The following is a 26,238-nucleotide window of genomic DNA, read 5'->3' on the forward strand; positions in this document are numbered from 1 at the left end:
TTCTCTCTGCGACTCTTTCTCTCTGCGACTCTTTCTCTCTGCGACTCTTTCTCTCTGCGACTCTTTCTCTCTGCGACTCTTTCTCTCTGCGACTCTTTCTCTCTGCGACTCTTTCTCTCTGCGACTCTTTCTCTCTGCGACTCTTTCTCTCTGCGACTCTTTCTCTCTGCGACTCTTTCTCTCTGCGACTCTTTCTCTCTGCGACTCTTTCTCTCTGCGACTCTTTCTCTCTGCGACTCTTTCTCTCTGCGACTCTTTCTCTCTGCGACTCTTTCTCTCTGCGACTCTTTCTCTCTGCGACTCTTTCTCTCTCCGACTCTTTCTCTCTCCGACTCTTTCTCTCTCCGTCTCTTTCTCTCTTCGACTCTTTCGTTCTCCGTCTCTTTCTCTCTCCTACTCTTTCTCTCTCCGACTCATTTGTTTTCCGTCTCTTTCGTTCTCCGACTCTTTCATTCTCCGTTGCTTTCTATCTCTCTGTCTCTTTCTCGCTCTCCGTCTCTTTCTCTCTCTCTGTCACTTCCTATCTCTATCTCCGTCTCTTTCTCTCTCCGACTCTTTCTCTCTCCGACACTTTCTCTCTCCGACTTTCTCTCTCTATGTCTCTTTCTCGCTCTCCGTCTCTTTCTCGCTCTCTGTCCCTTCCTATCTCTATCTCCGTCTCTTTCTCTCTCCGACTCTATCTCTCCGACTCTTTCTCTCTGCGACTCTTTCTCTCTGCGACTCTTTCTCTCTGCGACACTTTCTCTCTGCGGCTCTTTCTCTCTGCGACTCTTTCTCTCTGCGACTCTTTCTCTCTGCGACTCTTTCTCTCTGCGAATCTTTCTCTCTGCGACTCTTTCTCTCTGCGACTCTTTCTCTCTGCGTCTCTTTCTCTCTGCGACTATTTCTCTCTCCGACTCTTTCGTTCTGCGTCTCTTTCTATCTCCAACTCTTTCTCTCTCCGTCTCTTTCTCTCTCCGACACTTCTCTCTCCGCATTTTTCGCTCTCCGTCTCTTTCTCGCTTTCTGTCCCTTCCTATCTCTATCTCCGTCTCTTTCTCACTCCGACTCTTTCTCACTCCGACCCTTTCTCTCGCCGACTCTTTCTCTCTCCGACTCTTTCTCTCTCCGACTCTTTCTCTCTCCGACTCTTTCTCTCTCCGACTCTTTCTCTCTCCGACTCTTTCTCTCTCCGACTCTTTCTCTCTCCGACTCTTTCATTCTGCGTCTCTTTCGTTTTCCGTCACTTTTTCTCTCTCCGACTTTCTCTATGTCTCTTTCTCGCTCTCTGTCTCTTTCTCACTCTCTGTCCCTTCCTATCTCTATCTCCGTCTCTTTCTCTCTCCGACTTTCTCTCTACGAAACTTTCTCTCTGCGACACTTTCTCTCTGCGGCTCTTTCTCTCTGTGACTCTTTCTCTCTGCGACTCTTTCACTCTGCGACTCTTTCACTCTGCGACTCTTTCTCTCTGCGACTCTTTCTCTCTGCGACTTTTTCTCTCTGCGACTCTTTCTCTCTGCGACTCTTTCTCTCTCTGTCTCTTTCTCTCTCGCGACTCTTTCTCTCTCGCGACTTTTTCTCCCTCCGACTCTTTCTCTCTCCGACTCTTTCTCTCTCCGACTCTTTCTCTCTCCGACTCTTTCTCTCTCCGACTCTTTCTCTCTCCGACTCTTTCTCTGTCCGACTCTTTCGTTCTCCGTCTCTTTCTCTCTCCGACGCTATCTCTCTCCGACTCTTTCTCTCTCCGACTCTTTCGTTCTGCGTCTCTTTCTCTCTCCGACTCCTTCTCTCTCCGACTCTTTCTCTCTCCGACTCTTTCTTCTCCGACTCTTTCTCTCTCCGACTCTTTCGTTCTCCGTCTCTTTCTCTCTCCGACTCTTTCGTTCTGCGTCTCTTTCTATCTCCAACTCTTTCTCTCTCCGTATCTTTCTCTCTCCGACTCTTTCGTTCTGCGCCTCTCCTCCTCCGTCTCTTTCTCTCCAACACTTTCTCTCCTACTCTTTCTCTCTCCTACTTTTCTCTCTCCGACTCCTTCTCTCTCCGACTCTTTCTCTCTCTGACTCTTTCTCTCTCTGACTCTTTCTCTCTCCGACTCTTTCGTTCTCCGTCTCTTTCTCTCTCCTACTCTTTCTCTCTCCGACTCATTTGTTTTCCGTCTCTTTCGTTCTCCGACTCTTTCGTTCTCCGTTGCTTTCTCTCTCTCTGTCTCTTTCTCGCTCTCCGTCTCTTTCTCACTCTCTGTCCCTTCCTATCTCTATCTCCGTCTCTTTCTCTCTGCGACTCTTTCTCTCTGCGACTCTTTCTCTCTGCGACTCTTTCTCTCTGCGACTCTTTCTCTCTGCGACTCTTTCTCTCTGCGACTCTTTCTCTCTGCGACTCTTTCTCTCTGCGACTCTTTCTCTCTGCGACTCTTTCTCTCTGCGACTCTTTCTCTCTGCGACTCTTTCTCTCTGCGACTCTTTCTCTCTGCGACTCTTTCTCTCTGCGACTCTTTCTCTCTGCGACTCTTTCTCTCTCCGACTCTTTCTCTCTCCGTCTCTTTCTCTCTTCGACTCTTTCGTTCTCCGTCTCTTTCTCTCTCCTACTCTTTCTCTCTCCGACTCATTTGTTTTCCGTCTCTTTCGTTCTCCGACTCTTTCATTCTCCGTTGCTTTCTATCTCTCTGTCTCTTTCTCGCTCTCCGTCTCTTTCTCTCTCTCTGTCACTTCCTATCTCTATCTCCGTCTCTTTCTCTCTCCGACTCTTTCTCTCTCCGACACTTTCTCTCTCCGACTTTCTCTCTCTATGTCTCTTTCTCGCTCTCCGTCTCTTTCTCGCTCTCTGTCCCTTCCTATCTCTATCTCCGTCTCTTTCTCTCTCCGACTCTATCTCTCCGACTCTTTCTCTCTGCGACTCTTTCTCTCTGCGACTCTTTCTCTCTGCGACACTTTCTCTCTGCGGCTCTTTCTCTCTGCGACTCTTTCTCTCTGCGACTCTTTCTCTCTGCGACTCTTTCTCTCTGCGAATCTTTCTCTCTGCGACTCTTTCTCTCTGCGACTCTTTCTCTCTGCGTCTCTTTCTCTCTGCGACTATTTCTCTCTCCGACTCTTTCGTTCTGCGTCTCTTTCTATCTCCAACTCTTTCTCTCTCCGTCTCTTTCTCTCTCCGACACTTCTCTCTCCGCATTTTTCGCTCTCCGTCTCTTTCTCGCTTTCTGTCCCTTCCTATCTCTATCTCCGTCTCTTTCTCACTCCGACTCTTTCTCACTCCGACCCTTTCTCTCGCCGACTCTTTCTCTCTCCGACTCTTTCTCTCTCCGACTCTTTCTCTCTCCGACTCTTTCTCTCTCCGACTCTTTCTCTCTCCGACTCTTTCTCTCTCCGACTCTTTCTCTCTCCGACTCTTTCATTCTGCGTCTCTTTCGTTTTCCGTCACTTTTTCTCTCTCCGACTTTCTCTATGTCTCTTTCTCGCTCTCTGTCTCTTTCTCACTCTCTGTCCCTTCCTATCTCTATCTCCGTCTCTTTCTCTCTCCGACTTTCTCTCTACGAAACTTTCACTCTGCGACACTTTCTCTCTGCGGCTCTTTCTCTCTGCGACTCTTTCTCTCTGCGACTCTTTCACTCTGCGACTCTTTCACTCTGCGACTCTTTCTCTCTGCGACTCTTTCTCTCTGCGACTTTTTCTCTCTGCGACTCTTTCTCTCTGCGACTCTTTCTCTCTCTGTCTCTTTCTCTCTCGCGACTCTTTCTCTCTCGCGACTTTTTCTCCCTCCGACTCTTTCTCTCTCCGACTCTTTCTCTCTCCGACTCTTTCTCTCTCCGACTCTTTCTCTCTCCGACTCTTTCTCTCTCCGACTCTTTCTCTCTCCGACTCTTTCTCTGTCCGACTCTTTCGTTCTCCGTCTCTTTCTCTCTCCGACGCTATCTCTCTCCGACTCTTTCTCTCTCCGACTCTTTCGTTCTGCGTCTCTTTCTCTCTCCGACTCCTTCTCTCTCCGACTCTTTCTCTCTCCGACTCTTTCTTCTCCGACTCTTTCTCTCTCCGACTCTTTCGTTCTCCGTCTCTTTCTCTCTCCGACTCTTTCGTTCTGCGTCTCTTTCTATCTCCAACTCTTTCTCTCTCCGTATCTTTCTCTCTCCGACTCTTTCGTTCTGCGCCTCTCCTCCTCCGTCTCTTTCTCTCCAACACTTTCTCTCCTACTCTTTCTCTCTCCTACTTTTCTCTCTCCGACTCCTTCTCTCTCCGACTCTTTCTCTCTCTGACTCTTTCTCTCTCTGACTCTTTCTCTCTCCGACTCTTTCGTTCTCCGTCTCTTTCTCTCTCCTACTCTTTCTCTCTCCGACTCATTTGTTTTCCGTCTCTTTCGTTCTCCGACTCTTTCGTTCTCCGTTGCTTTCTCTCTCTCTGTCTCTTTCTCGCTCTCCGTCTCTTTCTCACTCTCTGTCCCTTCCTATCTCTATCTCCGTCTCTTTCTCTCTGCGACTCTTTCTCTCTCCGACTCTTTCTCACTCCGACTCTTTCTCTCGCCGCCTCTTTCTCTCTCCGACTCTTTTTCTCTCCGACTCTTTCTCTCCCCGACTCTTTCTCTCTCCGACTCTTTCGTTCTGCGTCTCTTTCGTTTTCCGTCTCTTTCTCTCTTCGACTCTTTCGTTCTGCGTCTCTTTCTCTCTCCGATCTTTCTCTCTCCGACTCTTCCGTTCTGCGTCTCTTTCTCTGTCCGACTCTTTCTCTCTCCGACTCTTTCTCTCTCCGACTCTTTTGTTTTCCGTCTCTTTCGTTCTCCGACTCTTTCGTTCTCCGTTGCTTTCTCTCTCTCTGCCTCTTTCTCGCTCTCCTTCTCTTTCTCTCTCTCTGTCACTTCCTATCTCTATCTCCGTCTCTTTCTCTCTCCGACTCTTTCTTTCACCGACTCTTTCTCTCTCCGACTCTTTCTCTCTCCGACTCTTTCTCTCTCCGATCTTTCTCTCTCCGACTCTTTCGTTCTGCGTCTCTTTCGTTTTCAGTCTCTTCCTCTCTTCGACTCTTTCGTTCTGCGTCTCTTTCGTTTTCCGTCACTTTTTCTCTCTCCGACTTTCTCTCTCTATGTCTCTTTCTCGCTCTCCGTCTCTTTCTCGCTCTCTGTCCCTTCCTATCTCTATCTCCGTCTCTTTCTCTCTCCGACTCTTTCTCTCTCCGACTCTTTCTCTCCGACTCTTTCGTTCTGCGTCTCTTTCGTTTTCCGTCTCTTTCTCTCTTCGACTCTTTTGTTCTGCGTCTCTTTCGTTTTCCGTCACTTTTTCTCTCTCCGACTTTCTCTCTCTATGTCTCTTTCTCGCTCTCCGTCTCTTTCTCGCTCTCTGTCCCTTCCTATCTCTATCTCCGTCTCTTTCTCTCTCCGACTCTTTCTCTCTCCGACTCTTTCTCTCTCCGGCTCTTTCTCTCTCCGACTCTTTCGTTCTCTTTCTCTCTCCGACTCTTTCTCTCTCCGACTCTTTCGTTCTCTTTCTCTCTCCGACTCTTTCTCTCTCCGAACCTTTCTCTCTCCGACTCTTTCGTTCTCTTTCTCTCTCTGACTCTTTCTCTCTCCGCCTTTTTCTCTCTCCGACTTGATCGCTCTATGTCTCTTTCTCGCTCTCCGTCTCTTTCTCGCTCTCTGTCCCTTCCTATCTCTTTCTCTCTCCGACTGTTTCGTTCTCCGACTGTTTCGTTCACCGACTCTTTCTCACTCCGACTCTTTCTCTCTCCGACTCTTTCTTTCTCCGAATCTTTCTTTCTCCGAATCTTTCTCTCTCCGAATCTTTTGTTCTCTTTCTCTCTCCGACTCTTTCTCTCTCCGAATCTTGCTCTCTCCGACTCTTTCGTTCTCTTTCTCTCTCTGACTCTTTCTCTGTCCGCCTTTTTCTCTCTCCGACTTGATCGCGCTATGTCTCTTTCTCGCTCTCCGTCTCTTTCTCGCTCTCTGCCCATTCCTATCTCTATCCTCGTCTCTTTCTCTCTCCGACTCTTTCTCTCTCCGACTCTTTCTCTCTCCGACTCTTTCTCTCTCCGACTCTTTCTCTCTCCGACTCTTTCTCTCTCCGACTCTTTCTCTCTCCGACTCTTTCTCTCTCCGACGCTTTCGTTCTGCGTCTCTTTCTCTCTCTCGACTTTTTCTCTCTTCGACTTTCTCTCTCTATGTCTCTTTCTCGCTCTCTGTCCCTTCCTATCTCTATCTCCGTCTCTTTCTCTCTCCGATTCTTTCTCTCTCCGACTCTTTCTCTCTCCGTCTCTTTCTCTCTCCGACTCTTTCTCTCTCGACTTTTTCTCTCTCGACTTTTTCTCTCTACGACTCTTTCTCTCTCCATCTCTTTCTCTCTCCGACTCTTTCTCTCTCCGACTCTTTCTCTCTCCTACTCTTTCTCTCTCCGACTCTTTCTCTCTCCGACTCTTTCTCTCTCCGACTCTTTCTCTCTCCGACTCTTTATCTCTCCGACTCTTTCTCTCTCCGACTCTTTCTCTCTCGACTTTTTCTCTCTCGACTTTTTCTCTCTACGACTCTTTCTCTCTCCATCTCTTTCTCTCTCCGACTCTTTCTCTCTCCTACTCTTTCTCTCTCCGACTCTTTCTCTCTCCGACTCTTTCTCTCTCCGACTCTTTCTCTCTCCGACTCTTTCTCTCTCCGACTCTTTATCTCTCCGACTCTTTCTCTCTCCGACTCTTTCGTTCTCCGTCTCTTTCTCTCTCCGACTCTTTCTCTCTCCGACTCTTTCATTCTCCGTCTCTTTCTCCGACTCTTTCTCTCTCCGACTCTTTCGTTCTCCGTCTCTTTCTCTCTCCGACTCTTTCTCTCTCCGACTCTTTCATTCTCCGTCTCTTTCTCCGACTCTTTCTCTCTCCGACTCTTTCGTTCTCCGTCTCTTTTTCTCTCCGACTCTTTCGTTCTCCGTCTCTTTCACTCTCCGACTCTTTCTCTCTTCGACTCTTTCTCCCACCGACTCTTTCGTTCTCGGTCTCTTTCTCTCTCCGACTCTTTCTCTCTCCGTCTCTTTTTCTCTCCGACTCTTTCTCTCTCCGACTCTTTCTCTCTCCGACTCTTTCATTCTCCGTCTCTTTCTCCGACTCTTTCTCTCTCCGACTCTTTCATTCTCCGTCTCTTTCTCCGACTCTTTCTCTCTCCGACTCTTTCATTCTCCGTCTCTTTCTCCGTCTCTTTCTCTCTCCTTCTCTTTCTCTCTCCGACTCTTTCTCTCTCCGACTCTTTCGTTCTCCGTCTCTTTTTCTCTCCGACTCTTTCGTTCTCCGTCTCTTTCTCTCTTCGACTCTTTCTCCCTCCGACTCTTTCTCTCTCCGTCTCTTTTTCTCTCCGACTCTTTCTCTCTCCGACTCTTTCTCTCTCCGACTCTTTCGTTCTCCGTCTCTCTCTCCGACTCTTTCTCTCTCCGTCTCTTTCTCCGACTCTTTCTCTCTCCGACTCTTTCATTCTCCGTCTCTCTCTCCGACTCTTTCTCTCTCCGTCTCTTTCTCTCTCCGACTCTTTCTCTGTCCGACTCTTTCTCCCTCCGACTCTTTCTCTCTCCGACTCTTTCTCTCTCCGACTCTTTCTCTCTCCGACTCTTTCTCTCTCCGACTCTTTCTCTCTCGACTTTTTCTCTCTCCGACCTCATCGCTCTATGTCTCTTTCTCGCTCTCCGTCTCTTTCTCGCTCTCTGTCCCTTCCTATCTCTATCTCCGTCTCTTTCTCTCTCTGACTCTTTCTCTCTCCGCCTTTTTCTCTCTCCGACTCTTTCTCTCTCCGACTCTTTCTCTCTCCGACTCTTTCTCTCTCCGACTCTTTCTCTCTCCGACTCTTTCTCTCTCCGACTCTTTCTCTCTCCGACTCTTTCTCTCTCCGACGCTTTCGTTCTGCGTCTCTTTCTCTCTCTCGACTTTTTCTCTCTTCGACTTTCTCTCTCTATGTCTCTTTCTCGCACTCTGTCCCTTCCTATCTCTATCTCCGTCTCTTTCTCTCTCCGACTCTTTCTCTCTCCGACTCTTTCTCTCTCCGTCTCTTTCTCTCTCCGACTCTTTCTCTCTCGACTTTTTCTCTCTCGACTTTTTCTCTCTACGACTCTTTCTCTCTCCATCTCTTTCTCTCTCCGACTCTTTCTCTCTCCGACTCTTTCTCTCTCCTACTCTTTCTCTCTCCGACTCTTTCTCTCTCCTACTCTTTCTCTCTCCGACTCTTTCTCTCTCCGACTCTTTCTCTCTCCGACTCTTTCTCTCTCCGACTCTTTATCTCTCCGACTCTTTCTCTCTCCGACTCTTTCTCTCTCGACTTTTTCTCTCTCGACTTTTTCTCTCTACGACTCTTTCTCTCTCCATCTCTTTCTCTCTCCGACTCTTTCTCTCTCCTACTCTTTCTCTCTCCGACTCTTTCTCTCTCCGACTCTTTCTCTCTCCGACTCTTTATCTCTCCGACTCTTTCTCTCTCCGACTCTTTCGTTCTCCGTCTCTTTCTCTCTCCGACTCTTTCTCTCTCCGACTCTTTCATTCTCCGTCTCTTTCTCCGACTCTTTCTCTCTCCGACTCTTTCGTTCTCCGTCTCTTTCTCTCTCCGACTCTTTCTCTCTCCGACTCTTTCATTCTCCGTCTCTTTCTCCGACTCTTTCTCTCTCCGACTCTTTCGTTCTCCGTCTCTTTTTCTCTCCGACTCTTTCGTTCTCCGTCTCTTTCACTCTCCGACTCTTTCTCTCTTCGACTCTTTCTCCCACCGACTCTTTCGTTCTCGGTCTCTTTCTCTCTCCGACTCTTTCTCTCTCCGTCTCTTTTTCTCTCCGACTCTTTCTCTCTCCGACTCTTTCTCTCTCCGACTCTTTCATTCTCCGTCTCTTTCTCCGACTCTTTCTCTCTCCGACTCTTTCATTCTCCGTCTCTTTCTCCGACTCTTTCTCTCTCCGACTCTTTCATTCTCCGTCTCTTTCTCCGTCTCTTTCTCTCTCCGACACTTTCTCTCTCCGACTCTTTCTCTCTCCGACTCTTTCGTTCTCCGTCTCTTTTTCTCTCCGACTCTTTCGTTCTCCGTCTCTTTCTCTCTTCGACTCTTTCTCCCTCCGACTCTTTCTCTCTCCGACTCTTTCTCTCTCCGACTCTTTCTCTCTCCGACTCTTTCTCTCTCCGACTCTTTCGTTCTCCGACTCTTTCTCCGACTCTTTCTCTCTCCGACTCTTTCATTCTCCGTCTCTTTCTCCGACTCTTTCTCTCTCCGACTCTTTCATTCTCCGTCTCTTTCTCCGTCTCTTTCTCTCTCCGACTCTTTCTCTCTCCGACTCTTTCTCTCTCCGACTCTTTCGTTCTCCGTCTCTTTTTCTCTCCGACTCTTTCGTTCTCCGTCTCTTTCTCTCTTCGACTCTTTCTCCCTCCGACTCTTTCTCTCTCGACTTTTTCTCTCTCCGTCTCTTTCTCCGACTCTTTCTCTATCCGACTCTTTCTCCCTCCGACTCTTTCTGTCTCCGACTCTTTCTCTCTCCGACTCTTTCACTCTCCGACTCTTTCTCCCTCCGACTCTTTCTCTCCCGACTCTTTCTCTCTCCGACTCTTTCTCTCTCCGACTCTTTCTCTCTCCGACTCTTTCTCTCTCCGACTCTTTCTCTCTCCGACTCTTTCTCTCTCCGACTCTTTCGTTCTGCGTCTCTTTTGTTTTCCGTCTCTTTCTCTCTCCGACTCTTTCGTTCTCCATCTTTCTCTCTCTCTGGCTCTTTCTCGCTCTCCGTCTCTTTCTCGCTCTCTCACCCTTCCTCTCTCTATCTCCGTCTCATTCTCTCTCTGACTCTTTCTCTCTCCGACTCTTTCTCTCTCCGACTCTTTCTCTCTCCGACTCTTTCTCTCTCCGACTCTTTCTCTCTCCGACTCTTTCTCCGTCCGACTCTCTCTCCGACTCTTTCTCTCTCCGACTCTTTCTCTCTCCGATTCTTACTCTCTTCGGCTCTTTCTCCCGCCGACTCTTTCTCTCTCCGACTCTTTCTCCCTCCGACTCCTTCTCTCTCCGACTCTTTCTCTCTCCGACTCTTTCTCTCTCCGATTCTTTCTCTCTTTGGCTCTTTCTCCCTCCGACTCTTTCTCTCTCCGACTCTTTCTCTCTCCGACCCTTTGTCCCTCCGACACCTTCTCTCTCCGACTCTTTCACTCCCCGACTCCTCGCTCCGACTCTTTCTCTCTCCGACTCTTTCTCTCTCCTACTCTTTCTCTCTCCGACTCTTTCTCTCTCCGACTCTTTCTCCGTCCGACTCTTTCACTCTCCGACTCTTTTACTCTCCGTCTCTTTCTCTCTCCGACTCTTTCTCTCTCCGACTCTTTCTCTGTCCGACTCTTTCACACTCCGACTCTTTCTCTCTCCGACTCTTTCTCTCTCCGACTCCTCCTCTCTCCGACTCTTTCTCTCTCCGACTCTTACTCTCTCCGGCTCTTTCTCTCTCCGACTCTTTCTCTCTCCGACTCTTTTGTTCACTTTCTCTCTCCGACTCTTTCTCTTTCCGACTCTTTCTCTTTCCGACCCTTTGTCTCTCCGACTCTTTGTCTCTCCGACTCTTTCTCTGTCCGACTCTTTCTCTCTCCGACTCTTTCTCTCGCCGACTCTTTCTCTCTCCGACTCTTTCTCCGTCCGACTCTTTCTCTCTCCGACACTTTCTCTCTCCGAATCTTTCTCTCTCCGACTCTTTCTCTCTCCGACTCTTTCTCTTTCCGACTCTTTCTCTCTCCGACTCTTTCTCTCTCCGACTCTTTCTATCTCCGACTCTTTCTCTCTCCGACTCTTTCTTTCTCCGAATCTTTCTTTCTCCGAATCTTTCTCTCTCCGAATCTTTTGTTCTCTTTCTCTCTCCGACACTTTCTCTCTCCGAATCTTCCTCTCTCCGACTCTTTCGTTCTCTTTCTCTCTCTGACTCTTTCTCTCTCCGCCTTTTTCTCTCTCCGACTTGATCGCGCTATGTCTCTTTCTCGCTCTCCGTCTCTTTCTCGCTCTCTGTCCCTTCCTATCTCTATCTCCGTCTCTTTCTCTCTCCGACTCTTTCTCTCTCCGACTCTTTCTCTCTCCGTCTCTTTCTCTCTCCGACTCTTTCTCTCTCCGACTCTTTATCTCTCCGACTCTTTATCTCTCCGACTCTTTCTCTCTCCGACTCTTTCTCTCTCGACTTTTTCTCTCTCCGACCTCATCGCTCTCCGTCTCTTTCTCGCTCTCTGTCCCTTCCTATCTCTATCTCCGTCTCTTTCTCTCTCTGACTCTTTCTCTCTCCGACTCTTTCTCTCTCCGACTCTTTCTCTCTCCGACTCTTTCTCTCTCCGACTCTTTCTCTCTCCGACTCTTTCTCTCTCCGACTCTTTCTCTCTCCGACGCTTTCGTTCTGCGTCTCTTTCTCTCTCTCGACTTTTTCTCTCTTCGACTTTCTCTCTCTATGTCTCTTTCTCGCTCTCTGTCCCTTCCTATCTCTATCTCCGTCTCTTTCTCTCTCCGACTCTTTCTCTCTCCGACTCTTTCTCTCTCCGTCTCTTTCTCTCTCCGACTCTTTCTCTCTCGACTTTTTCTCTCTCGACTTTTTCTCTCTACGACTCTTTCTCTCTCCATCTCTTTCTCTCTCCGACTCTTTCTCTCTCCTACTCTTTCTCTCTCCGACTCTTTCTCTCTCCGACTCTTTCTCTCTCCGACTCTTTCTCTCTCCGACTCTTTCTCTCTCCGACTCTTTCTCTCTCCGACTCTTTCGTTCTCCGTCTCTTTCTCTCTCCGACTCTTCCTATCTCCGTCTCTTTCTCTCTCCGACTCTTTCTCTCTCCGACTCTTTCATTCTCCGTCTCTTTCTCCGACTCTTTCTCTCTCCGACTCTTTCGTTCTCCGTCTCTTTCTCTCTCCGACTCTTTCTCTCTCCGACTCTTTCTCTCTCCGACTCTTTCGTTCTCCGACTCTTTCTCTCTCCGACTCTTTCTCTCTGCGACTCTTTCTCTCTGCGACTCTCTCCCTCCGACTCTTTCTCTCTCCGCCTTTTTCTTTCTCCGACTCTTTCTGTCTCTGACGTTTTCTCTCTCCGAACCTTTCTCTCTCCGACTCTTTCGTTCTCCGTCTCTTTCTCTCTCCGTCTCTTTCTCTCTCCGTCTCTTTCTCTCTCCGACTCTTTCTCTCTCCGACTCTTTCTCTCTCCGACTCTTTCTCTCTCCGACTCTTTCTCTGTCCGACTCTTTCTCTGTCCGACTCTTTCTCTCTCCGACTCTTTCTCTCTCCGACTCTTTCTCTGTCCGACTCTTTCTCTCTCCAACTCTTTCGTTCTGCTTCTCTTTTGTTTTCCGTCTCTGTCCCTCTTCGACACTTTCTCGCTCTCCGACTCTTTCTCCGTCCGACTCTCGACTCTTTCTCCGTCCGACTCTTTCTCCGTCCGACTCTTTCTCCGTCCGACTCTTTCTCCGTCCGACTCTTTCTCCGTCCGACTCTTTCTCCGTCCGACTCTTTCTCCGTCCGACTCTTTCTCCGTCCGACTCTTTCTCCGTCCGACTCTTTCTCCGTCCGACTCTTTCTCCGTCCGACTCTTTCTCCGTCCGACTCTTTCTCCGTCCGACTCTTTCTCCGTCCGACTCTTTCTCCGTCCGACTCTTTCTCCGTCCGACTCTTTCTCCGTCCGACTCTTTCTCCGTCCGACTCTTTCTCCGTCCGACTCTTTCTCCGTCCGACTCTTTCTCCGTCCGACTCTTTCTCCGTCCGACTCTTTCTCCGTCCGACTCTTTCTCCGTCCGACTCTTTCTCCGTCCGACTCTTTCTCCGTCCGACTCTTTCTCCGTCCGACTCTTTCTCTCTCCGACTCTTTCTCCGTCCGACTCTTTCTCTCTCCGACTCTTTCTCCGTCCGACTATTTCTCTCTCCGATTCTTTCTCTCTCCGACTCTTTCTCTCTCCGACTCTTTCTCCCTCTGTCTCTTTCTCTCTCCGACTCTTTCTGTCTCCGACTCTTTCTCTCTGCGACTCTTTCTCCCTCCGACTCTTTCTCCGACTCTTTCTCTCTCCGACTCTTTCTCTCTCCGAGTCTTTCTCTCTCCGACTCTTTCTCTCTCCGACTCTTTCTCTCTCCGAGTCTTTCTCTCTCCGACTCTTTCTCTCTCCGACTCTTTCTCTCTCCGACTCTTTCTCTCTCCGACTCTTTCTCTCTCCGACTCTTTCTCTCTCCGACTCTTTCGTTCTGCGTCTCTTTTGTTTTCCATCTCTTTCTCTCTCCGACTCTTTCTCTCTCCGTCCCTTTCTCTCTCCGACTCTTTCGTTCTCCGTCTCTTTTTCTCTCCGACTCTTTCTGTCTCCGACTCTTTCTCTCTCCGACTCTTTCTCTCTCCGACTCTTTCATTCTCCGTCTCTTTCTCTCTCCGACTCTTTCTCTCTCCGACTCTTTCTCTCTCCGACTCTTTCGTTCTCCGTCTCTTTTTCTCTCCGACTCTTTCTGTCTCCGACTCTTTCTCTCTGCGACTCTTTCTCTCTGCGACTCTCTCCCTCCGACTCTTTCTCTCTGCGACTCTTTCTCTCTCCGCCTTTTTCTTTCTCCGACTCTTTCTGTCTCTGACGTTTTCTCTCTCCGAACCTTTCTCTCTCCGACTCTTTCGTTCTCCGTCTCTTTCTCTCTCCGTCTCTTTCTCTCTCCGACTCTTTCTCTCTCCGACTCTTTCTCTCTCCGACTCTTTCTCTGTCCGACTCTTTCTCTGTCCGACTCTTTCTCTCTCCGACTCTTTCTCTGTCCGACTCTTTCTCTGTCCGACTCTTTCTCTCTCCAACTCTTTCGTTCTGCTTCTCTTTTGTTTTCCGTCTCTGTCCCTCTTCGACACTTTCTCGCTCTCCGACTCTTTCTCCGTCCGACTCTCGACTCTTTCTCCGTCCGACTCTTTCTCCGTCCGACTCTTTCTCCGTCCGACTCTTTCTCCGTCCGACTCTTTCTCCGTCCGACTCTTTCTCCGTCCGACTCTTTCTCCGTCCGACTCTTTCTCCGTCCGACTCTTTCTCCGTCCGACTCTTTCTCCGTCCGACTCTTTCTCCGTCCGACTCTTTCTCCGTCCGACTCTTTCTCTCTCCGACTCTTTCTCCGTCCGACTCTTTCTTTCTCCGATTCTTTCTCTCTCCGACTCTTTCTCTCTCCGACTCTTTCTCCCTCTGTCTCTTTCTCTCTGCGACTCTTTCTGTCTCCGACTCTTTCTCTCTGCGACTATTTCTCCCTCCGACTCTTTCTCTCTCCGACTCTTTCCCTCTCCGACTCTTTCTCTCTCCGACTCTTTCTCTCTCCGATTCTTTCTCTCTCCGACTCTTTCTCTCTCCGACTCTTTCTCTCTCCGACTCTTTCTCTCTCCGACTCTTTCTCTCTCCGACTCTTTCTCTCTCCGACTCTTTCTCTCTCCGACTCTTTCTCTCTCCGACTCTTTCGTTCTGCGTCTCTTTTGTTTTCCATCTCTTTCTCTCTCCGACTCTTTCTCTCTCCGACTCTTTCTCTCTCCGACTCTTTCTCTCTCCGACTCTTTCTCTCTCCGACTCTTTATCTCTCCGACTCTTTCTCTCTCCGACTCTTTCGTTCTGCGTCTCTTTTGTTTTCCGTCTCTTTCTCTCTCCAACTCTTTCGTTCTCTGTCTCTAACGTTCTCTGTCTCTTTCGTTCTCCGTCCCTTTCTCTCTCGACTTTTTCTCTCTCCGACTTTCTCTCTCTCTGGCTCTTTCTCGCTCTCCGTCTCTTTCTCGCTCTCTCACCCTTCCTCTCTCTATCTCCGTCTCATTCTCTCTCTGACTCTTTCTCTCTCCGACTCTTTCTCTCTCCGACTCTTTCGTTCTGCGTCTCTTTTGTTTTCCGTCTCTTTCTCTCTCCAACTCTTTCGTTCTCTGTCTCTAACGTTCTCTGTCTCTTTCGTTCTCCGTCCCTTTCTCTCTCGACTTTTTCTCTCTCCGACTTTCTCTCTCTCTGGCTCTTTCTCGCTCTCCGTCTCTTTCTCGCTCTCTCACCCTTCCTCTCTCTATCTCCGTCTCATTCTCTCTCTGACTCTTTCTCTCTCCGACTCTTTCTCTCTCCGACTCTTTCTCCGTCCGACTCTCTCTCCGACTCTTTCTCTCTCCGACTCTTTCTCTCTCCGATTCTTACTCTCTTCGGCTCTTTCTCCCTCCGACTCTTTCTCTCTCCGACTCTTTCTCCCTCCGACTCCTTCTCTCTCCGACTCTTTCTCTCTCCGACTCTTTCTCTCTCCGACTCTTTCTCTCTCCGATTCTTTCTCTCTTCGGCTCTTTCTCCCTCCCACTCTTTCTCTCTCCGACTCTTTCTCTCTCCGTCTCTTTCTCTCTCCGACTCTTTCTCTCTCCGACTCTTTCTCTCTCCGACTCTTTCTCTCTCCGACTCTTTCTCTCTCCGACTCTTTCTCTCTCCGACTCTTTCTCCGTCCGACTCTTTCACTCTCCGACTCTTTCACTCTCCGTCTCTTTCTCTCTCCGACTCTTTCTCTCTCCGACTCTTTCTCTCTCCGTCTCTTTCTCTCTCCGACTCTTTCTCCGTCCGACTCTTTCACACTCCGACTCTTTCTCTCTCCGACTCTTTCTCTCTCCGGCTCTTTCTCTCTCCGACTCTTTCTCTCTCTGACTCTTTCACTCTCCGTCTCTTTCTCTCTCCGACTCTTTCTCTCTCCGACTCTTTCTCTCTCCGACTCTTTCTCTCTCCGACTCTTTCTCTCTCCGTCTCTTTCTCTCTCCGACTCTTTCTCTGTCCGACTCTTTCACACTCCGACTCTTTCTCTCTCCGACTCTTTCTCTCTCCGACTCTTTCTCTCTCCGGCTCTTTCTCTCTCCGACTCTTTCTCTCTCCGACTCTTTTGTTCTTTTTCTCTCTCCGACTCTTTCTCTTTCCGACTCTTTCTCTTTCCGACTCTTTCTCTCTCCGACTCTTTGTCTCTCCGACTCTTTGTCTCTCCGACTCTTTCTCTCTCCGACTCTTTCTCTCTCCGACTCTTTCTCCGTCCGACTCTTTCTCTCTCCGACTCTTTCTCTCTCCGACTCTTTCTCTCTCGACTCTATCTCTCTCCGACTCTTTCGTTCTCTTTCTCTCTCTGACTCTTTCTCTCTCCGCCTTTTTCTCTCTCCGACTTGATCGCGCTATGTCTCTTTCTCGCTCTCCGTCTCTTTCTCGCTCTCTGTCCCTTCCTATCTCTATCTCCGTCTCTTTCTCTCTCCGACTCTTTCTCTCTCCGACTCTTTCTCTCTCCGACTCTTTCTCTCTCCGTCTCTTTCTCTCTCCGACTCTTTCTCTGTCCGACTCTTTCTCTCTCCGACTCTTTCTCTCTCCGACTCTTTATCTCTCCGACTCTTTATCTCTCCGACTCTTTCTCTCTCCGACTCTTTCTCTCTCGACTTTTTCTCTCTCCGACCTCATCGCTCTCCGTCTCTTTCTCGCTCTCTGTCCCTTCCTATCTCTATCTCCGTCTCTTTCTCTCTCTGACTCTTTCTCTCTCCGCCTTTTTCTCTCTCCGACTCTTTCTCTCTCCGACTCTTTCTCTCTCCGACTCTTTCTCTCTCCGACTCTTTCTCTCTCCGACTCTTTCTCTCTCCGACGCTTTCGTTCTGCGTCTCTTTCTCTCTCTCGACTTTTTCTCTCTTCGACTTTCTCTCTCTATGTCTCTTTCTCGCTCTCTGTCCCTTCCTATCTCTATCTCCGTCTCTTTCTCTCTCCGACTCTTTCTCTCTCCGACTCTTTCTCTCTCCGTCTCTTTCTCTCTCCGACTCTTTCTCTCTCGACTTTTTCTCTCTCGACTTTTTCTCTCTACGACTCTTTCTCTCTCCATCTCTTTCTCTCTCCGACTCTTTCTCTCTCCTACTCTTTCTCTCTCCGACTCTTTCTCTCTCCGACTCTTTCTCTCTCCGACTCTTTCTCTCTCCGACTCTTTCGTTCTCCGTCTCTTTCTCTCTCCGACTCTTCCTATCTCCGTCTCTTTCTCTCTCCGACTCTTTCATTCTCCGTCTCTTTCTCCGACTCTTTCTCTCTCCGACTCTTTCATTCTCCGTCTCTTTCTCCGTCTCTTTCTCTCTCCGACTCTTTCTCTCTCCGACTCTTTCTCTCTCCGACTCTTTCGTTCTCCGTCTCTTTTTCTCTCCGACTCTTTCGTTCTCCGACTCTTTCACTCTCCGACTCTTTCACTCTCCGACTCTTTCTCTCTCCGACTCTTTCTCTCTCCGACTCTTTCGTTCTCCGTCTCTTTCTCTCCGACTCTTTCGTTCTCCGACTCTTTCACTCTCCGACTCTTTCACTCTCCGACTCTTTCTCTCTCCGACTCTTTCTCTCCCGGACTCTTTCTCTCTCCGTCTCTTTTTCTCTCCGACTCTTTCTCTCTCTGACTCTTTCTCTCTCCGACTCTTTCGTTCTCCGACTCTTTCTCTCTCGACTTTTTCTCTCTCCGTCTCTTTCTCTCTCCGTCTCTTTCTCTCTCCTACTCTTTCTCTCTCCGACTCTTTCCCTCTCCGACTCTTTATCTATCCGACTCTTTCTCCCTCCGACTCTTTCTCTCTCCGACTCTTTCTCTCTCCGACTCTTTCTCTCTCCGACTCTTTCTGTCTCCGACTCTTTCTCTCTGCGACTCTCTCCCTCCGACTCTTTCTCCCTGCGACTCTTTCTCCCTCCGACTCTTTCTCTCTCCGACTCTTTCTCTCTCCGACTCTTTCTCTCTCCGACTCTTTCTCTCTCCGACTCTTTCTCTCTCCGACTCTTTCTCTCTCCGACTCTTTCTCTCTCCGACTCTTTCTCTCTCCGACTCTTTCTCTCTCCGACTCTTTCTCTCTCCGACTCTTTCGTTCTGCGTCTCTTTTGTTTTCCGTCTCCTTCTCTCTCCGACTCTTTCGTTCTGCGTCTCTTTTGTTTTCCGTCTCTTTCTCTCTCCGACTCTTTCGTTCTGCGTCTCTTTTGTTTTCCGTCTCTTTCTCTCTCCAACTCTTTCGTTCTCTGTCTCTAACGTTCTCTGTCTCTTTCGTTCTCCGTCCCTTTCTCTCTCGACTTTTTCTCTCTCCGACTTTCTCTCTCTCTGGCTCTTTCTCGCTCTCCGTCTCTTTCTCGCTCTCTCACCCTTCCTCTCTCTATCTCCGTCTCATTCTCTCTCTGACTCTTTCTCTCTCCGACTCTTTCTCTCTCCGACTCTTTCTCTCTCCGACTCTTTCTCTCTCCGACTCTTTCTCTCTCCGACTCTTTCTCCGTCCGACTCTCTCTCCGACTCTTTCTCTCTCCGACTCTTTCTCTCTCCGATTCTTACTCTCTTCGGCTCTTTCTCCCGCCGACTCTTTCTCTCTCCGACTCTTTCTCCCTCCGACTCTTTCTCTCTCCGACTCTTTCTCTCTCCGACTCTTTCTCTCTCCGACTCTTTCTCCGTCCGACTCTTTCACTCTCCGACTCTTTCACTCTCCGTCTCTTTCTCTCTCCGACTCTTTCTCTCTCCGACTCTTTCTCTCTCCGTCTCTTTCTCTCTCCGACTCTTTCTCCGTCCGACTCTTTCACACTCCGACTCTTTCTCTCTCCGACTCTTTCTCTCTCCGACTCCTCCTCTCTCCGACTCTTTCTCTCTCCGACTCTTTCCCTCTCCGACTCTTTCTCTCTCCGACTCTTTCTCTCTCCGACTCTTTTGTTCTCTTTCTCTCTCCGACTCTTTCTCTTTCCGACTCTTTCTCTTTCCGACTCTTTCTCTCTCCGACTCTTTGTCTCTCCGACTCTTTCTCTCTCCGACTCTTTCTCTCTCCGACTCTTTCTCCGTCCGACTCTTTCTCTCTCCGACTCTTTCTCTCTCCGACTCTTTCTCTCTCCGACTCTTTCTCTCTCCGACTCTTTCTGTCTCCGACTCTTTCTTTCCCAGAATTTTTCGCTGTCCGACTCCTTCTCTCTCCGACTCTTTCTCTCTCCGACTCTTTCTCTGTCCGACTCTTTCTCTCTCCGACTCTTTCTCTCTCCGACTCTTTCTCTCTCCGACTATTTCTCTCTCCGACTCTTTCTCTCTCCGACTCTTTCTCTCTCTTGACTCTTTCTCTCTCCGACTCTTTCTCTCTCCGACTCTTTCTCTTTCCGACTCTTTCTCTTTCCGACTCTTTCTCTCTCCGACTCTTTCGTTCTCCGTCTCTTTCTCTCTCCGACTCTTTCTCTCTCCGACTCTTTCGTTCTCCGTCTCTTTCTCTCTCCGACTCTTTCTCTCTCCGACTCTTTCTCTCTCCGACTCCTCCTCTCTCCGACTCTTTCTCTCTCCGGCTCTTTCTCTCTCCGGCTCTTTCTCTCTCCGGCTCTTTCTCTCTCCGGCTCTTTCTCTCTCCGACTCTTTTGTTCTATTTCTCTCTCCGACTCTTTCTCTTTCCGACTCTTTCTCTTTCCGACTCTTTCTCTCTCCGACTCTTTCTCTCTCCGACTCTTTCTCCGTCCGACCCTTTCTCTCTCCGACTCTTTCTGTCTCCGACTCTTTCTTTCCCAGAATTTTTCGCTGTCCGACTCTTTCTCTTTCCGACTCTTTCTCTCTCCGACTCTTTCGTTCTCCGTCTCTTTCTCTCTCCGACTCTTTCTCTCTCCGACTCTTTCTCGCTCTCTGTCCCTTCCTATCTCTATCTTTGTCTCTTTCTGTCACCGACTCTTTCTCTGTCCGACTCTTTCTCTCTCCGACTCTTTCTCTCTCGACTCTATCTCTCTCCGACTCTTTCCCTCTCGACTCTATCTCTCTCCGACTCTTTCGTTCTGCTTCTCTTTTGTTTTCCGTCTCCGTCCCTCTTCGACACTTTCTCGCTCTCCGACTCTTTCTCCGTCCGACTCTCGACTCTTTCTCCGTCCGACTCTTTCACTCTCCGACTCTTTCTCCGTCCGACTCTTTCTCTCTCCGACGCTTTCTCTCTCCGACTCTTTCTCCGACTCTTTCTCTCTCCGACTCTTTCATTCTCCGTCTCTTTCTCCGTCTCTTTCTCTCTCCGACTCTTTCTCTCTCCGACTCTTTCTCTCTCCGACTCTTTCGTTCTCCGTCTCTTTTTCTCTCCGACTCTTTCGTTCTCCGACTCTTTCACTCTCCGACTCTTTCACTCTCCGACTCTTTCTCTCTCCGACTCTTTCTCTCTCCGACTCTTTCGTTCTCCGTCTCTTTCTCTCCGACTCTTTCGTTCTCCGACTCTTTCACTCTCCGACTCTTTCACTCTCCGACTCTTTCTCTCTCCGACTCTTTCTCTCCCGGACTCTTTCTCTCTCCGTCTCTTTTTCTCTCCGACTCTTTCTCTCTCTGACTCTTTCTCTCTCCGACTCTTTCGTTCTCCGACTCTTTCTCTCTCGACTTTTTCTCTCTCCGTCTCTTTCTCTCTCCGTCTCTTTCTCTCTCCTACTCTTTCTCTCTCCGACTCTTTCCCTCTCCGACTCTTTATCTATCCGACTCTTTCTCCCTCCGACTCTTTCTCTCTCCGACTCTTTCTCTCTCCGACTCTTTCTCTCTCCGACTCTTTCTGTCTCCGACTCTTTCTCTCTGCGACTCTCTCCCTCCGACTCTTTCTCCCTGCGACTCTTTCTCCCTCCGACTCTTTCTCTCTCCGACTCTTTCTCTCTCCGACTCTTTCTCTCTCCGACTCTTTCTCTCTCCGACTCTTTCTCTCTCCGACTCTTTCTCTCTCCGACTCTTTCTCTCTCCGACTCTTTCTCTCTCCGACTCTTTCTCTCTCCGACTCTTTCGTTCTGCGTCTCTTTTGTTTTCCGTCTCCTTCTCTCTCCGACTCTTTCGTTCTGCGTCTCTTTTGTTTTCCGTCTCTTTCTCTCTCCGACTCTTTCGTTCTGCGTCTCTTTTGTTTTCCGTCTCTTTCTCTCTCCAACTCTTTCGTTCTCTGTCTCTAACGTTCTCTGTCTCTTTCGTTCTCCGTCCCTTTCTCTCTCGACTTTTTCTCTCTCCGACTTTCTCTCTCTCTGGCTCTTTCTCGCTCTCCGTCTCTTTCTCGCTCTCTCACCCTTCCTCTCTCTATCTCCGTCTCATTCTCTCTCTGACTCTTTCTCTCTCCGACTCTTTCTCTCTCCGACTCTTTCTCTCTCCGACTCTTTCTCTCTCCGACTCTTTCTCTCTCCGACTCTTTCTCCGTCCGACTCTCTCTCCGACTCTTTCTCTCTCCGACTCTTTCTCTCTCCGATTCTTACTCTCTTCGGCTCTTTCTCCCGCCGACTCTTTCTCTCTCCGACTCTTTCTCCCTCCGACTCTTTCTCTCTCCGACTCTTTCTCTCTCCGACTCTTTCTCTCTCCGACTCTTTCTCCGTCCGACTCTTTCACTCTCCGACTCTTTCACTCTCCGTCTCTTTCTCTCTCCGACTCTTTCTCTCTCCGACTCTTTCTCTCTCCGTCTCTTTCTCTCTCCGACTCTTTCTCCGTCCGACTCTTTCACACTCCGACTCTTTCTCTCTCCGACTCTTTCTCTCTCCGACTCCTCCTCTCTCCGACTCTTTCTCTCTCCGACTCTTTCCCTCTCCGACTCTTTCTCTCTCCGACTCTTTCTCTCTCCGACTCTTTTGTTCTCTTTCTCTCTCCGACTCTTTCTCTTTCCGACTCTTTCTCTTTCCGACTCTTTCTCTCTCCGACTCTTTGTCTCTCCGACTCTTTCTCTCTCCGACTCTTTCTCTCTCCGACTCTTTCTCCGTCCGACTCTTTCTCTCTCCGACTCTTTCTCTCTCCGACTCTTTCTCTCTCCGACTCTTTCTCTCTCCGACTCTTTCTGTCTCCGACTCTTTCTTTCCCAGAATTTTTCGCTGTCCGACTCCTTCTCTCTCCGACTCTTTCTCTCTCCGACTCTTTCTCTCTCCGACTCTTTCTCTGTCCGACTCTTTCTCTCTCCGACTCTTTCTCTCTCCGACTCTTTCTCTCTCCGACTATTTCTCTCTCCGACTCTTTCTCTCTCCGACTCTTTCTCTCTCTTGACTCTTTCTCTCTCCGACTCTTTCTCTCTCCGACTCTTTCTCTTTCCGACTCTTTCTCTTTCCGACTCTTTCTCTCTCCGACTCTTTCGTTCTCCGTCTCTTTCTCTCTCCGACTCTTTCTCTCTCCGACTCTTTCGTTCTCCGTCTCTTTCTCTCTCCGACTCTTTCTCTCTCCGACTCTTTCTCTCTCCGACTCCTCCTCTCTCCGACTCTTTCTCTCTCCGGCTCTTTCTCTCTCCGGCTCTTTCTCTCTCCGGCTCTTTCTCTCTCCGGCTCTTTCTCTCTCCGACTCTTTTGTTCTATTTCTCTCTCCGACTCTTTCTCTTTCCGACTCTTTCTCTTTCCGACTCTTTCTCTCTCCGACTCTTTCTCTCTCCGACTCTTTCTCCGTCCGACCCTTTCTCTCTCCGACTCTTTCTGTCTCCGACTCTTTCTTTCCCAGAATTTTTCGCTGTCCGACTCTTTCTCTTTCCGACTCTTTCTCTCTCCGACTCTTTCGTTCTCCGTCTCTTTCTCTCTCCGACTCTTTCTCTCTCCGACTCTTTCTCGCTCTCTGTCCCTTCCTATCTCTATCTTTGTCTCTTTCTGTCACCGACTCTTTCTCTGTCCGACTCTTTCTCTCTCCGACTCTTTCTCTCTCGACTCTATCTCTCTCCGACTCTTTCCCTCTCGACTCTATCTCTCTCCGACTCTTTCGTTCTGCTTCTCTTTTGTTTTCCGTCTCCGTCCCTCTTCGACACTTTCTCGCTCTCCGACTCTTTCTCCGTCCGACTCTCGACTCTTTCTCCGTCCGACTCTTTCACTCTCCGACTCTTTCTCCGTCCGACTCTTTCTCTCTCCGACGCTTTCTCTCTCCGACTCTTTCTCTCTCCGACTCTTTCGTTCTGCGTCTCTTTTGTTTTCCGTCTCTTTCTCTCTCCAACTCTTTCGTTCTCTGTCTCTAACGTTCTCTGTCTCTTTCGTTCTCCGTCCCTTTCTCTCTCGACTTTTTCTCTCTCCGACTCTTTCTCTCTCCGACTCTTTCTCTCTCCGACTCTTTCTCTCTCCGACTCTTTCTCTCTCCGACTCTTTCTCCGTCCGACTCTCTCTCCGACTCTTTCTCTCTCCGACTCTTTCTCTCTCCGATTCTTACTCTCTTCGGCTCTTTCTCCCGCCGACTCTTTCTCTCTCCGACTCTTTCTCCCTCCGACTCCTTCTCTCTCCGACTCTTTCTCTCTCCGATTCTTACTCTCTTCGGCTCTTTCTCCCGCCGACTCTTTCTCTCTCCGACTCTTTCTCCCTCCGACTCTTTCTCTCTCCGACTCTTTCTCTCTCCGATTCTTTCTCCCTTCGGCTCTTTCTCCCTCCGACTCTTTCTCTCTCCGACTCTTTCTCTCTCCGACTCTTTGTCCCTCCGACACCTCTCTCCGACTCTTTCACTCCCCGACTCCTCTCTCCGACTCTTTCTCTCTCCGTCTCTTTCTCTCTCCGACTCTTTCTCCGTCCGACTCTTTCACACTCCGACTCTTTCTCTCTCCGACTCTTTCTCTCTCCGACTCCTTCTCTCTCCGACTCTTTCTCTCTCCGGCTCTTTCTCTCACCGACTCTTTCTCTCTCTGACTCTTTCACTCTCCGTCTCTTTCTCTCTCCGACTCTTTCTCTCTCCGACTCTTTCTCTCTCCGACTCTTTCTCTCTCCGACTCTTTCTCTCTCCGTCTCTTTCTCTCTCCGACTCTTTCTCTGTCCGACTCTTTCACACTCCGACTCTTTCTCTCTCCGACTCTTTCTCTCTCCGACTCTTTCTCTCTCCGACTCTTTCTCTCTCCGACTCTTTCTCTCTCCGACTCTTTCTCTCTCCGACTCTTTTGTTCTCTTTCTCTCTCCGACACTTTCTCTTTCCGACTCTTTCTCTTTCCGACTCTTTCTCTCTCCGACTCTTTGTCTCTCCGACTCTTTCTCTCTCCGACTCTTTCTCTCTCCGACTCTTTCTCCGTCCGACTCTTTCTCTCTCCGACTCTTTCTCTCTCCGACTCTTTCTCTCTCCGACTCTTTCTCTCTCCGACTCTTTCTCTCTCCGACTCTTTCTCTCTCCGACTCTTTCTTTCCCAGAATTTTTCGCTGTCCGACTCCTTCTCTCTCCGACTCTTTCTCTCTCCGACTCTTTCTCTCTCCGACTCTTTCTCTGTCCGACTCTTTCTCTGTCCGACTCTTTCTCTCTCCGACTCTTTCTCTCTCCGACTCTTTCTCTCTCCGACTCTTTCTCTCTCCGACTATTTCTCTCTCCGACTCTTTCTCTCTCCGACTCTTTCTCCGTCCGACTCTCTCTCCGACTCTTTCTCTCTCCGACTCTTTCTCTCTCCGATTCTTACTCTCTTCGGCTCTTTCTCCCGCCGACTCTTTCTCTCTCCGACTCTTTCTCCCTCCGACTCCTTCTCTCTCCGACTCTTTCTCTCTCCGATTCTTACTCTCTTCGGCTCTTTCTCCCGCCGACTCTTTCTCTCTCCGACTCTTTCTCCCTCCGACTCTTTCTCTCTCCGACTCTTTCTCTCTCCGATTCTTTCTCTCTTCGGCTCTTTCTCCCTCCGACTCTTTCTCTCTCCGACTCTTTCTCTCTCCGACTCTTTGTCCCTCCGACACCTTCTCTCTCCGACTCTTTCACTCCCCGACTCCTCTCTCCGACTCTTTCTCTCTCCGTCTCTTTCTCTCTCCGACTCTTTCTCCGTCCGACTCTTTCACACTCCGACTCTTTCTCTCTCCGACTCTTTCTCTCTCCGACTCCTTCTCTCTCCGACTCTTTCTCTCTCCGGCTCTTTCTCTCTCCGACTCTTTCTCTCTCTGACTCTTTCACTCTCCGTCTCTTTCTCTCTCCGACTCTTTCTCTCTCCGACTCTTTCTCTCTCCGACTCTTTCTCTCTCCGACTCTTTCTCTCTCCGTCTCTTTCTCTCTCCGACTCTTTCTCTGTCCGACTCTTTCACACTCCGACTCTTTCTCTCTCCGACTCTTTCTCTCTCCGACTCCTCCTCTCTCCGACTCTTTCTCTCTCCGACTCTTTCTCTCTCCGACTCTTTCTCTCTCCGACTCTTTCTCTCTCCGACTCTTTCTCTCTCCGACTCTTTTGTTCTCTTTCTCTCTCCGACACTTTCTCTTTCCGACTCTTTCTCTTTCCGACTCTTTCTCTTTCCGACTCTTTCTCTCTCCGACTCTTTGTCTCTCCGACTCTTTCTCTCTCCGACTCTTTCTCTCTCCGACTCTTTCTCTCTCCGACTCTTTCTCCGTCCGACTCTCTCTCCGACTCTTTCTCTCTCCGACTCTTTCTGTCTCCGACTCTTTCTTTCCCAGAATTTTTCGCTGTCCGACTCCTTCTCTCTCCGACTCTTTCTCTCTCCGACTCTTTCTCTCTCCGACTCTTTCTCTGTCCGACTCTTTCTCTGTCCGACTCTTTCTCTGTCCGACTCTTTCTCTCTCCGACTCTTTCTCTCTCCGACTCTTTCTCTCTCCGACTATTTCTCTCTCCGACTCTTTCTCTCTCCGACTCTTTCTCTCTCTTGACTCTTTCTCTCTCCGACTCTTTCTCTCTCCGACTCTTTCTCTCTCCGACTCTTTCTCTTTCCGACTCTTTCTCTCTCCGACTCTTTCGTTCTCCGTCTCTTTCTCTCTCCGACTCTTTCTCTCTCCGACTCTTTCTCTCTCCGACTCTTTCTCTCTCCGACTCTTTCTCTTTCCGACTCTTTCTCTCTCCGACTCTTTCGTTCTCCGTCTCTTTCTCTCTCCGACTCTTTCTCTCTCCGACTCTTTCTCTCTCCGACTCTTTCTCTCTCCGACTCCTCCTCTCTCCGACTCTTTCTCTCTCCGACTCTTTCTCTCTCCGGCTCTTTCTCTCTCCGACTCTTTCTCTCTCCGACTCTTTTGTTCTCTTTCTCTCTCCGACTCTTTCTCTTTCCGACTCTTTCTCTTTCCGACTCTTTCTCTCTCCGACTCTTTCTCTCTCCGACTCTTTCTCTCTCCGACTCTTTCTCTCTCCGACTCTTTCTCCGTCCGACTCTTTCTCTCTCCGACTCTTTCTCTCTCCGACTCTTTCTCTCTCCGACTCTTTCTGTCTCCGACTCTTTCTTTCCCAGAATTTTTCGCTGTCCGACTCTTTCTCTTTCCGACTCTTTCTCTCTCCGACTCTTTCGTTCTCCGTCTCTTTCTCTCTCCGACTCTTTCTCTCTCCGAATCTTTCTCTCTCTGACATTTTCTCACTCTCCGACTCTTTCTCGCTCTCTGTCCCTTCCTATCTCTATCTTTGTCTCTTTCTGTCACCGACTCTTTCTCTCTCCGACTCTTTCTCTCTCCGACTCTTTCTCTGTCCGACTCTTTCTCTGTCCGACTCTTTCTCTCTCCGACTCTTTCTCTCTCCGACTCTTTCTCTCTCCGACTCTTTCTCTCTCCGACTCTTTCTCT

The 26,238-nt window shown here is 49.4% G+C and overlaps 1 protein-coding gene across 1 annotated transcript in view; it reads right to left on the bottom strand.

Annotated features, from left to right (window-relative positions):
- The window catches only part of LOC140389138 (uncharacterized), a gene marked incomplete at its 5' end in the record, with an annotated part of 61,345 nt that extends 35,566 nt beyond the window's left edge, over positions 1 to 25,779 (bottom strand). Inside the window, 4 exons of the mRNA XM_072473295.1 lie at positions 22,026 to 22,145; positions 24,654 to 24,753; positions 24,843 to 25,049; positions 25,682 to 25,779. Of these exons, the coding sequence (XP_072329396.1) occupies positions 22,026 to 22,145; positions 24,654 to 24,753; positions 24,843 to 25,049; positions 25,682 to 25,779 (525 nt within the window). The remainder of the gene's footprint in view (positions 1 to 22,025; positions 22,146 to 24,653; positions 24,754 to 24,842; positions 25,050 to 25,681) is intronic.
- Between the last annotated feature and the right edge of the window lie 459 nt (positions 25,780 to 26,238).

This window comes from Scyliorhinus torazame, chromosome 14 (genome assembly GCF_047496885.1).
Source record: "Scyliorhinus torazame isolate Kashiwa2021f chromosome 14, sScyTor2.1, whole genome shotgun sequence".
In the NCBI taxonomy this organism is placed as follows: domain Eukaryota; kingdom Metazoa; phylum Chordata; class Chondrichthyes; order Carcharhiniformes; family Scyliorhinidae; genus Scyliorhinus; species Scyliorhinus torazame.